This window comes from Poecilia mexicana, unplaced genomic scaffold (genome assembly GCF_051168715.1).
Source record: "Poecilia mexicana isolate PSO_F unplaced genomic scaffold, ASM5116871v1 scaffold_19, whole genome shotgun sequence".
Classification (NCBI taxonomy): domain Eukaryota; kingdom Metazoa; phylum Chordata; class Actinopteri; order Cyprinodontiformes; family Poeciliidae; genus Poecilia; species Poecilia mexicana.
Genome location: NW_028263388.1, coordinates 2,755,143 through 2,770,696, shown reverse-complemented (window position 1 = coordinate 2,770,696; position 15,554 = coordinate 2,755,143). Strand labels below are relative to the sequence as shown.

Sequence of the window (15,554 nt, the reverse complement as noted above, 5' to 3'; positions counted from 1 at the left end):
CCTGTTCATATCATCTTGTAAAAAGTCCGACGCATGTCCATAAAAAACACACAAACAGTTGGTAAAAATGGCTTCTCAAACAGAGTGAAATATGCAGGAATATTAATAAATAAAACGCAAGAAGCAAGGGAAATGTCTGGACCTCATACAGGCTTACTGAGTCAGCCTCTCTAAGAGCCTGTTGCAGTTTTATTGAAATGATTTCAAATGCTTGGAATCCCCATTAAAATCTCCCCTGTGTGCCGGTGCAAGGAGAATACGATTTAGTGGGTGGTTTTGCTCTGCCCCTGCTCGCAGTCTGTCACCGGCCTTTACTGTGGTATGCATGGCCTTCCTCTGCACAGGGCTATGAAAGCAATTGTGATTGTGACTCCATAGTCAGCAAAACGCTTGAATGCTCCAGAGTTAGCATGCCCAGTCACACATGCACATACGCGCACACACACATCCAGAGCGTCCCATACGGGGGGCCGCTGATTACTTCAACCCATTTGACTCTCTCTTATCCCTTCATTCTCCCCCTCTGCCCGTCTGTCACATACCACAGAGTTTGTCATTAGCTAATAGTGAAAACACGACTCACCGTGAACGTGCACCGCAGCCAGCATTACAGGGACTGCTGATTTTCGACGGCCACGTTCGAGCTCTCAAGGTATTAAAAATAACTCTCGCGCGTCACCAAATCAAACAATAAATAATGTTTTGTCTGTGTTTATTCAAAAAAAAAAAGGTTGCTTCACTTAAAGGGTGATCACTTAATGGAAAGTGGTTGGACAAAGCAACAAAAGGTAATTCATCCCTTTGCATGTCTGCACTGTCATAAAAAATAAAACTGCGATAAGGCATGCAAATGGAGCACGTCATTCCCCAGCTTATCTGAGGCAAAGAAGACCACCAACTAACAAAGACAGCCCTTCAGTTATGTTTTTTTTTTTTCCTCCTTGCAGATATCGGTTGTTGGGATGATATATGAGCTGGGTGGGGCGTAAGTGTATAAACACAGGCCCTACTCTGTCTGCACTCTATCCTTTTGCTGTACTGTAGACAAGCACCTCACCCCAGCTGCACCAGTCAGCACTGTTTGATTAAGGTATTCAAATAAAGGAGCAGGCACCATGTTCCTGCCTCTGAGAGCAAACCAGAGTTGCTCTGTGAAGTAGCCACGGTAGAATTACAGCTTGACATGTTATGAGACAATACGTGTGCGTTTACTTCAAATGCTTCCCATCACACTCAAGCTGGTGGTGTGTTAGGAGTGTAACGAGATCACGCCGCAGAAGATCTTGCGATACTAAAATGGCACAATAATTTTGTCACGGTCCAGTTTTAGTCCACCACAGACCCCTGACGTAACGGCGAGTGCTTCAATATAAAATATAAAATCACAAATTTCTTACAGCAAAGTCATGACATCACAATCCTATGTAAAAAAAATAAAATAAATAAATGCATCACTGTAAGGATACACAGAGAATTCAGGTAATAGGAAAAAAACTGAACAGATTATATTCAGTTTGCACAATTTTGCTAATCTAGCCAAATCCCTGCATCAAAAAGTATTTGCGGAGCCCACACCAGAAGGAAAAAGAAAAAAAAAAATCATATTTAAAGTTCAAGACAAATCTATTCCTATTTGAAGATGCTCAGCAATAAGCCTAAAATGAAATATTTTATTGGGACAAACAAAGCAGATGATTTCCATAGAAAAAGGATCTGTCAGTCATTGTACACCCACAATATAAAAGGTCAGTCACTGGTCAAACAAAAGGCATTCAGTTTACAGTTATTGGCGAAACCTGATTGTTTTCTATACTCTGTCTAGAAAAGCTCTTTTTTCCCCCCTACTCTCTAAAACCAGGATGGGATATATGACTCATCTCAACTCTAACTGCATTTAGTCGAGTTAATTAAATAACCGTCCCGAAGCCCAATCATGTATTAAAGTCACTGGATGCTTGTGGTCTTATGTTGACAATAAAATCAAAGACAAAAATGTTGTAAATAAATCACTGATACTTTCTGTTATACAAAGCACCATCATTGTGCAGATTGGAATTTATCAACTAAAATCTAACATTTAAAACTTTAACTTAGTGTCCGTCAGTGTCACCCAGCTGTGTTGGAGTCTCATAAGGCTTTAACGAATGCAAGCAATTATTCAAAAGTCTTAACACTGTGAATGAAAAGGCTTGTCTGACTGCTTCATGTTTGCATTATTTTAGCTAAAGTGACCCTCAGATACGATGCCTTTACTGGCTCTAGCAATCACAACCGTCTTGAAAATCAAAGCACAGAGAAGTTAATTTCTTTAGCAGTTAGCCTTAGTTAGGACTAGCATCTTCATTGTTGCATTTGATGACCAATAAATAAACATGTGACAATTGTACAACTGTTGATGTCAACTTTATTTGACGCAGTAATTCTAATTAAATGTTAATCCAACATTTCTCCATAGCAGTTGTTAAAAGCACAAGTCAGTGATTACTAGCACCTAAAAGTTAATTTATAAAGCAGAAGACGGAGGAGGAAAATTAAACTGATATCCACAACCTCTCTGCTTTGGCAGATCATCAATATTTTAAGCACCAATTCTATATTCCAAACCTTCGTATTACAATATTATCTTCCCCTAAATGTGTTTGAGGCCCTTACTTTGAAATAAGAAGGAAAGTAGTTCTTGAGTTGTTCTCCGGTTAAATGATGGAGTCGGAGACAGGAAATCAATCGCACTGGCTGTTAACACGCAGCTCCATACAAATTAAAGAAATTACTTTTTGGCAAAGTGTCTTGAGATGTCGCGTAAAATGCATAAACTGAACTGAAACTGAATTGAAGGTGGCACCTTAAAACAAACAATGCAAACTGAGCCACAGTTGCGATGTTTTAATGATTTTGTTTTTACAGATTTTTACGCATCCAGAAGCTCCTTCTCTGCTACTCCATTGAGTGAGGAAGAGAATAGGCACAAGGAGAAGAGCGCAGCAGATTATATGTGAATTGCTTACTTGATATGCAAATATCATCTGTCATCTTAGTTGTTCACAATGCCGGACAGACGGACGTGCTATGTTTTGACTGGCGACTCAAAAAGACAAAATGACGATGAGCTGGAGCGCCAGGAAATACTGCACCACGAATGCGCACATGTTCTAATGAAGAAACTAGTTACCTTATCATTTTTAGCAATGACTATTATGCCGGATTAAATTAGCAGCCCTGGGCTGTCTGTTTAATAAATAAATATTAAAATGAACGGATTCTTTGAAAGAACCCAATTCAAAATCCATACATTTTAAGAAGTCAAAACTAAACCTGAAAAACGTTGAACAGGAGTTATTTTAAGCACATCCTGAGGTTTGGTGAATCTTCACTCTACTTATAAAAAATACAACAGGCCCAACAAAAAATGGAAATCTATGCTCACGTCCAACCTAAACCGAATCATTCAGAATGGATTAAGATGCCCTGAGACACCAGCTGTAATCTGCAAAAACAAGTACTCTTACTTTTCAAAATAGCGTTAATTAAATGTAATTTTGTCCTCATGAACCCACTAATGTGTCTGATCTTGTCTCGTGAGCTAGACGCTTTGCCATACACCGAGAATGTAAATGTACCTGAAAGTGTTACAATTTGGTACTGCAGGTTTTGCATCAGTCTCAGAGCAAAAGGCTCCCGTGACGGGATAATTTTCTACAGTTTCTACTCAGATGTGGCGGAGCACACGAGCAACACAACCTTTCAGACTCACAGCGAAATACAGAGTTTTGAAACTACTGAAGTAGACATCTTCAGGGTTATTTATAGATCTCCATGCATCATTTCAATCTGCACTTCATGTACTTTCACTGCTCGTTTCAAGCATCTCTTTTTTTTTTTGGGAGGGGGACATTCTTACCTTTTTCAAATGCTCGGCAGAGAAGAATCTTTCAGCAAAGTGAAAACAAGTAAAATGATTTATCTCTATAAACATCTGACATCAAAAACAGGACAAAGTTCACATTTCCTTCCTGTGAGGTGTTTTTTTCTTCTTTTTTTGTGTGTTGATCATGGACAAGGCAGAGAAGCTAAAGGAAATGATTTATGCAGCTGCAGATAATCAGAGTAAATATTGGTACACTTTGATAGTTAAACTGGAAAGTTAGAACAGGTAAACGGGCAGACAAAAGGCTGAAGGCACGACAACAGCATCTGCTGCATGGACGTCACAAAAACTTGTTAGTTACACAATCTAAAAGTCCACAGAATTAAGAATGACTCAGCAGCAGACAAGCAGGACACAACACAGTAGAACAAAGAAAAGTTTTTACCCACGTCCAGCCAGTTTCTGTTGGTTTTTTTCCCCCCTTCTTAATAAAACACTTTCTATTTAAATCACAACCTCTGGTACGTCTGCCACTGGTGGTCACCTTTAGCTGTGCTCAGAATACAGGAAAAGAGAAATCACAGCTATTTACTTTGTCAAATATTAAACTGCTGAATATTTAAAAGTGGAACTTTTAAATACAACACAATAATACTGAAAAGTTCAACAAGCCACAGCCACTTTTATCAACACCAGCGTCTGCATCTATCCCCGTTCAAGAGAAACATCCCCACAGCATGATGCTGCCATCAGTATGTTTCACTGCAAGATTGGTAAGTTGGGAGTTTTATGTAGTTTTAATTTTCTGCTGGCACTAAGTGACACATAGAGAGACTCTATTGCCTAATTGAGAGACTTGTGAAGACAGTTGGTTGCATGGTTTTATTTAGGGGCATCATAGTAGAGTGGGTTAAACTTAAATGAATTCCGCACAGTTCAGATTTTTATTTACTTTTTTTTAAAATAAAAACCATGCTTTACTGTCCAGTTATGCTCTACTTTCTAATAGTGTATCATGTACAACACAACACAATGCATTAAAGTTTGTGGATGTAATGCAAGAATGCTAGAAATGTTTGTTTATCATTTCCCTAAAGTGAAAACATTGCTACTTTTACTTATCTGCCAATATGGCTGCACTTGGAAACCTTAGATTTTACTCCAAAGATTTAAACCATTTTGTATTCTTTCTAATAATGCTGCACCTGCAGGACAACAAGCTAACGATTTTACCGACAAATTTAGATGCAACCGGAAAAAAATAAAAAATAAAAATATCCACATGATTCTGAAAAGTCAAGCATTAAAGAAACACATCCATGTAGTGATTAGCCTCTGGCCTTAACTGCAGCTTCAAAAGGGAGGAATTTATTAACTTGCAAACCAAGGCTGCCGGAGATAATTCACAGGAGGCACGTCTGATTCGTTCGTTACAGTACGTCTGTTTTACGCCACAGTCGGTTTGACGAGTTTTCTCGGAGAGGAACTTGACCTTGTGCGTTGTGTTAACAGGACACCAAACGATTCCCTGCCGGTCTCATTTGCATCGCTAGTGAGGGGTAGTTAGTGTTACACGTGTGATGATAGAAAATTTCTGCTCCTTTTGTAAAGAGAACCCAGAGGAAGGAGAGTAGAGCAGTTTTAATTATTTAAATGAACACTTGTAATTTCTAAGGGAAGCCACACTTCATTGCCAGCACCAGTGGTTAGAGTCACTTTCTCCCTCTCGTTCTCACAGAAGTGCTTTATATCATCTAATATCTTGTGGCTTTGTTTCCAGGATTCATGCACTCTGCATAGATAGCAGCGTATTCTCTGGATTATCCGCATGGAGGATGATCCTAATTCATTTGACCTACAAAAAAGATAGCCTGAGCTCAGGGTGGTGGGGGCGGGTTGGGGTGGTGGGGAGACAGTTTAAAAAAAAAAAAAATCCCACTAATGTGTCGCAGGTGAAAACTTCCCTTATCGATAAAAGTTTTACAAGGTACTCATTTCACAGGCATTCAAATCAAAACTGTCAAGTTCACTGTTACACAACTTTACATGACCCGAAACCTGGAGACTTTGACTACAGGATTGTTCCATTCGGTTATAAAGATTTTCCAGTGCCCACACAGTGAAAGGCAAACATCCCCGACTCACTTCTGCATCATTCCCTCCTTCTTAAACTCAAAAGCTATCTTTAGTCTGTGGAAGGGAGAACTCTGAACCATTCTTTAATCTCGTACCAACTTCAGACAGCAGGTCAGGCATCTGTAGGGGCCGAGGATTTATCCTTCCAGCCGTGGTGAGTGACAACAACGACTCCTAATTCAAGCAGACTGTATGGAAGCGTATTCAAGAGCTGAAAAGTGCTGTTCACGTTAACATTTGGCGTTTGCGTGCTTCTTTTGTGCTGCTTCGCACCTGGTGCTGTGTTGTCAACGTATATCATTGTCATCCCGACAGCAATACTGTGAAGTGTGGTGAAGTGGAAGGAAAATTATACACGTTTTCAACTATTTTAACACAAAAAAAATCGCTTTAAAAATGTCGACCCCAGCTCAAAACATGGTGGTGGCACCGTCATACTGTGGGGTCGCTTTTGTTCGTTAAAATCCAGCCATTCTACTTGCAGCATGACAAGACAGCTTTGTTGTTTTTTTTTGTTGTTGTTGTTTTGTTTGTTTGTTTTTTAGACAGGACTTCATTAATTACTTTATCCATCTGAACGAATCAAGCTATCGTTCCCTGCCGTGAGGGCCACCAGCGCTGCATCGGCGGATCTGCGCAGGTCAAGAAAACAAACCCCGCAGGTTGTCAAAACTGAGCGAAAGAAAGCAACCAGACAGCGCTTGGCTCGCTGCAAAGTAATTAACTGTGTATTAAAGGCACACATCCACTTAATCGCCTAACTCCATGTGGAAAGCATCCAAGAAATTACAGAAAGGAGTGCGTAATGCTGAACCGGACAGCAGTGAGCGGGCTTTATGGAATGCATATATTTCTCTCTCTGTTCTGCCTATGGTTGGAGAGATGTCATGCCAGCTTTATGCAAAACACAACTGCGCAACGTCCACAGGGACGTAATTATCATGAAAGGTATGTAGAGGAGAAGAAAAGTTGAACAACAGCAGACTGTCAAAAAATAAAGTTAAATCAATTAAGTGCTATTTAACAAAAAAATATATACTACCTAGTTAAGTCTCAGTTAACGCTTATCTAGTACACTTTTACTTGCACACACCTGACGGATTTTTTTTATTATTATTATTTGTGTTTGCCTATTGGCAAAAGCGCGTACAAAAGCATCCGTTTACAGTGCGCGACTGCTGCAGGATGTATTATTTCTCTCCAAAAACAAGACAAGTGATACGGGATTACAGAGCACGGACGTTTATTTACCTTGTTCGAGTGGTAATAGTCCAGCGAGCTCAGGCAACTTGGATCAGTCGGCAGGGAGCATGAACCCACATTTGCCGGGGGCGCAGGATAAAATCTCACGTCCATCTCAGGCTGAGCGAGACTGAAGGCATGAAATCACTTTCGGCGTGTTTTACTCACTGTTGTCTTGTCAAACACACCGCCAGAAGCACAATAAAGTAGGAGTAATTATACACACTGGAAATAATAAAAATTAAAAAGTAAAAATAAAAATAAAAAAAACCCAAAACAAGTGCAGGAGTTTTACTCGGTGCACTCTTCTCTTCTCTTCTCTTATCTTCGCATTCGTACTTCGGCACCAACTCCGCTGATGCGCAGTCCTCCTTCAGAGCCCGGCACCAGGATGCGAAACAGACTCACTCACTCGCTCTAAACGTAGAGTGCAAAATGCATTGGTGGTACGCACGTGTTGGCCAAACAATGCAAACCTCCAACTTAGATCCTGTTTTGTGGGTTCTATTTTTTTTTTTTTCACGTTTAAAAAAAAAAAAAGAAAACAATTAAAACAGCCCCCACGGACGCGTGCTTCCTTCACTGCTCTCAGGACTCCATACGGGCTTTGTTATGGAGCTGCATATTCTTGCATTGGTTCCAGTACAGAAGTGGTTGGACTTCCCTCTGCCATGCGACCTCTGCCGATAATAAACGGGAAAGAGGAACGGAGGGAGCAAAGAGGGGGGGAGGGGAGATTGGTGGCTGCCTTGGCAACCGCTCTCCTTTCTGCAACTGCGCGCCTCTGATTAGCTGGAAATGTAGTAGTGTGCACGGCTGTGCATTATAAAGCGCACTCTGCTTCCATCAGGGCTTCATAAAGGCTTCCATTTGGGTTATTGTGCCAAGGCGGATGGGAGGAAGCTGCACAAAGTCTCTCTTTTTAGTCCGACCATGTTTTTATGTTTTTGTTTTTCTTCCTTTCCCTATTCGGCTTTACTGTGTAGACCAACAACTTTTAATCAATAAATCAATCAGTAGGTCCTGCAATGCTTTAATGATCATGAATGGCAAAATGACATAACTATTCTAACTTTTACATTGCTAATTTTATTATAAATGTTTTATGGCTGAGCCAGTTCGTGACATGCAAACATTTGGATTAGAAATCAAAAATGTATCTAATTAGGTACAAAACCCCTTAAAGTTTTCTAAGAGTTGAAAAAATAAAAGGCTGATCTTCTTCTTCTTTGTTTTTTTTTTCTTTTTGTTTAGTGAACAATATGGTAGCAGTGGTTTGCTTTGAAGTGTGGGTAATAGATTTACTCTAAAAATGCCAATAATGAGGAATTCCTTTTTGGAATATACAGGAGAGTTTCACTGATTAATTTTCAACTTTCCTGAGCAAAATGCATGGGTCACGTTGAACCAGTAAAAGTTAAATATTGATAAGTGAACTCAGATGATGATTTTAGGATCATTTTTGGCTTGCAGGATAATGTCTGGGACAACAGGCTGCAGTGAGACAAAGATGGCAAACAGAAATCTATAAGAACAAAAGACTGCAATACAATAAAACTGAGATAAAAATTAGTAATATATAAGAATGGTAACCCAGAAAGAACTTAATGTTTCTGCTCAGCTAGTCATAAAAGTTTAAAACACCACTTTCAATTTCTTAGCTGCTGCATGCTGTCTGTATGTTCTCGTTATGTTATGATTGCTTCCATGTATTTATGTCTATATGTGTTATTATGTAAATGTGCATAGATGTGAAATAAAACTCAGAAGGGAGAGACCACCCCTCCGCTCCCCGAGTTTGTAAAACAAAACCGACACCAGCGTGGGATAAAAATCACCCTAAGGTTCAGGGGGGAGGACAGGCCGGACCTGAGCCAAGACCAGGCAGCTCTTTAGAATTATTTGACACAATCTAATACTCTGTTCATGTTCATGTTATCAGCTAATTTAGTTTGCTAACCCATGCTTCTTTTAGCCCCCATGAAACATAGTGTCCATAAACCTGAAATTCATTCATTTTAGTCCACAATGCATCATCCCTTTTTGAGCCCTAAAACTTACTGAGTTGGCTAGTTTTACTACATGACATGTTTTTATCTTCTTTTTTTACTAATACCATTTTTCGCTTTATTTTTTTTCTCTTATAAATTATATTAATATTAATATCATTGGTACAATCACTGTTATCATTATTATCAAAATTACTTCTATTATTACTTTAAGAAAAAGCCAACAGCACAACTAATTATCGGGTCATTAAATATTCCAAATGAACAAATGTTGCAAACTATTTTATATGAATTTTAAAAAAATAGTACGTATGAGACGGTTTGGAGATGGGGGACGGCAAATCTTTAGGTCTGCCTGTTGGCCCCCACGGGCGCCTCCTGCTACACAAAAAACCCTGGACTCGCACACGATGGTGCAAAGCATTTTGGAAGGTGCACAGCAAATGGCATGTTCAGGGTGGAATATATATATATATACAAGAAGGTTTAATCTTGTATTGCCACGCAGCTGCAAATGCTTGGAGTAGGGGTGGGGTGGGAGAAACCTGGCTTGTGCGAGCCGTACCTCTGACAGCTCTCCGAATGTGATGGATAGCACACCCTTGCCCTGTGATGTGCATGCACATTTGATGTCGAAATGGCCTATCCATGGGACCATTGTCTTTCAATCATGTCAAGGCAAAGTACAGAACAGAGCACATTTTCTGCTGCATAGCGTTATTACTGTGCCACAGTTTACAGCCCATCCTCGCACCCAGCCCTCAAAATAACGCTCAACAGTCTGCTGATGTCGTTTTGTTTAAAGAGCTCCGATTGCATTCATTTTTGCAATGAATTCAGAGACGGAAATCACGTTTCTGCCTCCCCTGCCGTTAACTTAAAAGTGTAACAGACAGGGTTTTAAGTTGGTCTCAACTGTAAGAGGCTGTAACTCTAAGAAGAATGCAATAGTTCTCGCACGAAACGTGACGGGAGCGTCTGACGGCAGCTCTACTCGACAAATCTGTTAGATTGGGGGTGAGATCATACCACAGGGTGAGCACATCCTGCCACTCTTCCTGGCGTCCCAGCAAACAGAGGGTTAACCTCATGGCTCGGTGCCATGGCTTCATGGGAATGGAATGTGGAGTGCTGTGTGTGCAGGGCTTCTTTCCCAGCATCCCTCGCTGCCCAGGCGCATGCTAATGATCAGTATTATTGAAGCACAATTGATGGGCTAGCAACCAAACAAGAGAAACTAATTACTACTAAGGCTTTATTGTCCTTTAATTACTGAAGCTCTATGGCAATTAGTGCTGCACAAAGATGCAGCCCTGCTTTAATATCAAGTAAAATGTGATGCAGATGAAAAAATAAATAAATAAATAAATAAATAAATAAAAAATACCAATTTGAAAGATGAAAGGTGGATAAGATAATTTGTCTCCGATGTGTTCTGCAGAAATGATGCTTGATTTGAGTAAGGCATGCAGCAGACAAAGGGAAACTGCTGAGAGCTGCTGGGCTAATTTAAACAGAAAACTCATCTCCAAACAGAATCAGCACGTGATATTTCTTTGACCTTGGAGGGCTAAAAATGAGCACCGAACACCAAGTTACAAAAAGCCAAGCTTTCACCACAGCCTCGTCTCTCACATGGCCCCAAATAATGAAAGTTGCAGTTGTGATAAAGTGCCGGTTATACCGATTGATTGGAGAGCAATAAAAGTTAGTACTGGTCAGAAAACGATGCAAAATTGAAATAATATGAAAAAGTAAACACACTTATCTTTAAGTTCTGTTCTTGATAGATTATACGATTATATTGACGGACATGCTACAATAATGCTTTAGAGAATTTCCATTAAAAAACTTATGTTTTAGTCTCACACAACGGGAAGATTTTCAGTTCAATAAATATGCAACAAACTTACCAAAGGCTCAGTTTAGTCTCGTGCTCGATGCTCCTAAGAATGAAGTAGTGAAAATTTACTCAATATTCTACTTACAGTTTGTTGATGTAGCAAAAGATGCCAGAAATGTTTTTTTTTTTTTTTGTAAAGGCTTTATAAATGGATTGCAGTTTATTTCTAGACAGACTAGAGAGCATCAAAGATACAGTGAAGCTGTGAATGAATGATTCAAATGCTTTGAATATAGATCATCTTCCTTTGGATAACCATTTCTATGTCATATGTATGTATACATTTTTTTCTTAGAGCTTTTAATGCTTGAACTTTAATTGTTTTGATAGTTTGAATTTGCTTTCCATAATTTTGTGTGAATATAGTGAATATAATTAGGACTCAAAAAACAAATTTATATATATCCTCCAAAAGATGTGGATTTTGTTTTGTCCATTGGCTCTTTGACAACCATAGTTTTATTCCAACATTATCTTATCCTAAGTTTTCTACTCTGACCAAATTTATCTGACGTTTTTATAACTGTACCTGAACAATAGTCTAATTTTTATGTATTTAATGTTTCTTCCAAAAGTGATTATTTCTGTGGTGTCTTTTAAAAAAGGGGGATGAAGAAATCATGTGCATATCAAATTATTTTGTGTGAGAAAACCTGGGAATGAAATTGACTGAATGAAATAAGATATTTGTTTTAGATTTTATTACAGTTAAGACGTTTAAGCATTTGCTTTCAAACAGTTGAGTTACACAACTTCCAGGCTTTTGCCTTGGGCTTTCTGGTATTGAAGCACAATTTCATTCAAAGGCGTTCATGCTGAAGAAGTGCTTAATAAAACTTTTCTCATTTTTGTTTCAAATACTTGCGTTGCGGTTGTGATTAAAGCTCATATTTCACAGTCTAATTCAAATTATTTCATTTAGCTGGATCTGGAAGGATGTTCATTTTATTTTTGCCCGTAGTCTAATTTCTCAAACCAGAGTTTGAGGATCTTTTTACAGTTCAAAGAGTTATTAAAAGTGAAAATGTAAACTCTGAATCACACTGAGAAATGTATTGATGTGAGCTGGATAACTATGATACAAATCTATGTGTTTTTTTTTTGTTTTTGTTTTTTTTTGTTTCTTTTTTGTATATCTCAAGTGACTCAAATATAGAAATGTGATGCAGGTTGCACTCTTACTTTTTGCAGTTTATCAGTGTGATCTGTACATTCAAATCAAATCCTGGAGAGCAGCTACCATGGTAAAGGATATTAAAGCCATTTTTCATTTCTGGAAAAGCCATATGGACCCAAAAGTCAACATTATTTCCACTTTATCTTCATTACATGGTTGATTTGTTCCATCACCTACTCACCTAGCTACCCTCTAAAAAAAGGCAATCCTCTTTTCTTTGACCAAATATTACCTGTAGAGAGTTAATAACTACAGAAGTGTGAAAGCCTGCAGAGGACTTCCAGTTGAAGTTGCTTCATGCTGAAACGACAGGCATCAAAGATTCTTGATTAATTGTATCTACAGTATATTTCCTTGATCAGAATGCGTCTCATAGGTGCTACATGTTTACACTCCGCCACGGTTTTGTTCTTTTGCAGTTTTTGGCATTGTTAAGATCTGACTTTTTCAGGACCAACTCAAACCCTCTTGGAAAATGCCTGACTAATACATTTTCCATACTCTTCTCATAGCCTGCCAGAATTGAGTTATTTGACCCAGAGAAATATTATCTGCCAGAAAGATATTGCTCAAAGTCACTTTGTGTATATCATGGGTCATGATCTGTCATATTTCATGAGAATCAATTGGTGCTAATGGGTATCAGATTCATGACTAATGGAGATCTAATGCGATATAAAGTCTTAAGACAGCAATATTCAATAGAGTTAAATTATGAATGAATTTTTAAACTGTTTTATGATTATTTATCTATAAATTTAAAAACAAAAAAATGCAAATTTCATTGCATAGGATAGGTGGTACAAAAAGAAAGCAGATAGGGAGAAAACAGGAATGGTGACGTTGAGGAAGATATAGGGATTAAATATTTGTTATTGTTGTTTTTTAAAAAAAAATCTTTTCTATGAATGTTAAGGAGGCAAAATATATAAAAACAGACATGCAAAATGGCAAGTTGCCAAAAATGGACTGATTTGTTAGCAAACAAAAATGCACTGAATGTATTTTTTTTGTTTGTTTTAATTGCATAAGCAATTCAGTCTCTGTGTATTGTAAAACAACTTTTATTTACTTCCATCTTAGGATAAATATGCTGTGATGAGTAAACAAGTAAGTAAATAAGTAAAACTGCATTGATACATCTCGATTTTGGGATATAAAAAAAAATCTCAGAGTGTAAAAATGAAGGAGACCCTAAAATTGGCCCAGGATTTCATTATTTATTAGACCGAACCTATACATTCTTGATAAGGAGAAAAATATATGCATTAATATTTCCGTGGTGCTAAACAATTTGTGAAAGCATAGAGAATGATGTCACCTTTCTAGAGTTCATATGGGTCCATTTGCAATAATGAGGCACAGACAAACACAGAATTTTGGACTTACACAAGCCTGGTTCTAACCTGGACACAATTTAGAGATGCTCCAAGGTGCCACTTATATAAATTCAGTTATATTCAGGTATAAACAGCACGAGGACGTTACACTGTTTAGAGAGCAGGCAGGTTCTAAGTCTCTGAGATTAGTGCGCTTTGTGCTCCATCCAAACAGAAGCTAAAGACCTTGAGAACATTCTGACTTAAACTGGTCAGTGTATTTTCAATCACTGTGAAATAAATCCTCCACCAACAGCCTGAAGGCCACTCAGTGAAGAGATCATTACTCCAAAAGCAACAAAAAGCAAAATTGCATTTGCAAACCTGCACAAGAAAAAATAACTTTTTTTAAGTATGTCCATTGGTCTAAAGAGACAGACTAGTTGGCCGGAGAAGACCAGCTCAGCTGTGACGTACACTGCCGGTACCATGATGATGTGTGAATGTTTTACGGAAGGAAGATCTTGTGCTCTTCGCAAAATAGAAGCCAACATGAATACAGAACATGATGTAAAAATACTCCAGCAAGATCGAAACATCAGACTGGAAGAAAAGGCCGTCTTCCATATGGAAAAACACCCAAACAGACAAGAGAACAACAATGCAAATGTTGCTTAATTTAATTTTCATCTAAAAATATGTTCTGTCTTTTCACATCGTGAATGTAAACATCTGGTTTCAACCGCATTTGTTTTAGTCGAGAGGTGAAATGACTAACATGACTTAGATTACATTGATCTTAGCAGAGCAGGGAGTTCAGGAACTCGATCCGAAGCAACAAACGACAGCTGAAAATACTTTGTTTAAATTTGCCAAATGCTACATTTTCACCTGCTACAATTAGCGCCGCCTCAAAACGTTTCGCATTTAGCCGTTTTACACGCAGCACGAAACGCGTGGACTTACTTAAAACAAGAGAGCTCAAGCGTCTGCATGCAGGTGGATGTCAGCCAGCGAGCTCGAAAAACTTATTACTTGACTGACAACATGTCCTCATTGTGTCATCCACTTTCCAAATCGTCTTGTAGCATAATTAAGGAAAACCACCTCGGGGTGCATGCATTGACTCTTGATTTGTTAAGAGGCTTGTACATACCTTCTTTTTTTTTAACCCCACAAAGTGAAGAGCTGCCTAAGAAAAGAGGATAACTGCAGCAAGAAGAAGAAGAGCAGACTTATCAGTCTTCCCACGTTTCATTCAGCACTTCAAGGAAATTCGAAAGTCTTTACTAATTGTCCAAAGCATTCGAGCTTTGCTTTGTTGGAAGACTGTGTTGCTGCTTGCCTGAGATTACTTTTTTTTTTCTTCATATCATTAAAAAGACGGTATGTACGTGAGGTTAGTGGGCTTCCGCTGAATGGAGCTCGTGTTTAGAGAGGTTTTCTATTCATTTTTAGGCTTGTTCTATCTCATGCTTTTGCATGAAGACATGTTTTGTGAACATGCAGCAAAACAGTCTATTCTTTTTTTTTTCTTCTTTTTTTTAATTTATTGAGGCAGAAGGCATCATTTGCCAGTGAAAATTGTTTGTCATTCAAGCAAAGGGGACCGTGAGTCATTGCTATATAAAGAAATTTGAGCATCCAATCATGGTCCCTTTCAGATGAGTAATTAGGAGACTTTATGCGTAGCTCCAATTACCAATATTTTCTCCTGAATAGAGGAAAGAGAAAAGACAAAGAAAAAGATGAACCTCATTTGAATGCATGAGCCACTTTAATAATAAAAAAAACAATAATAGAAATGATTTAAAGGAGAGAAAAAAAGTGATTTTATTTTTAAGTGAGTCCACTTCTGAAAATATGTAAGGTTATAAATGAAAATGCGATTTTCTTGGAAGCT

At 38.4% G+C, this 15,554-nt stretch overlaps 2 protein-coding genes across 3 annotated transcripts in view; one reads left to right on the top strand and one right to left on the bottom strand.

The window, feature by feature from the left end:
- LOC106921695 (TOX high mobility group box family member 2-like) overlaps positions 1-9,045 on the bottom strand; it is a 103,998-nt gene extending 94,953 nt beyond the window's left edge. The window contains exon 1 of one of the 2 annotated variants that reach the window (XM_014993534.2): positions 7,253-9,045. In XM_014993534.2, coding sequence (XP_014849020.2) covers positions 7,253-7,357 — 105 coding nt within the window. In that variant the 5' untranslated portion in view covers positions 7,358-9,045. The remainder of the gene's footprint in view (positions 1-7,252) is intronic. The other variant, XM_014993536.2, reaches the window with a different exon arrangement.
- The window catches only part of LOC148153559 (WAP four-disulfide core domain protein 1-like), a 42,677-nt gene continuing 33,173 nt past the window's right edge, over positions 6,051-15,554 (top strand). Inside the window, exon 1 of the mRNA XM_088016572.1 lies at positions 6,051-6,155. The gene's annotated coding sequence lies outside the window, so the exon portion shown is untranslated. The remainder of the gene's footprint in view (positions 6,156-15,554) is intronic.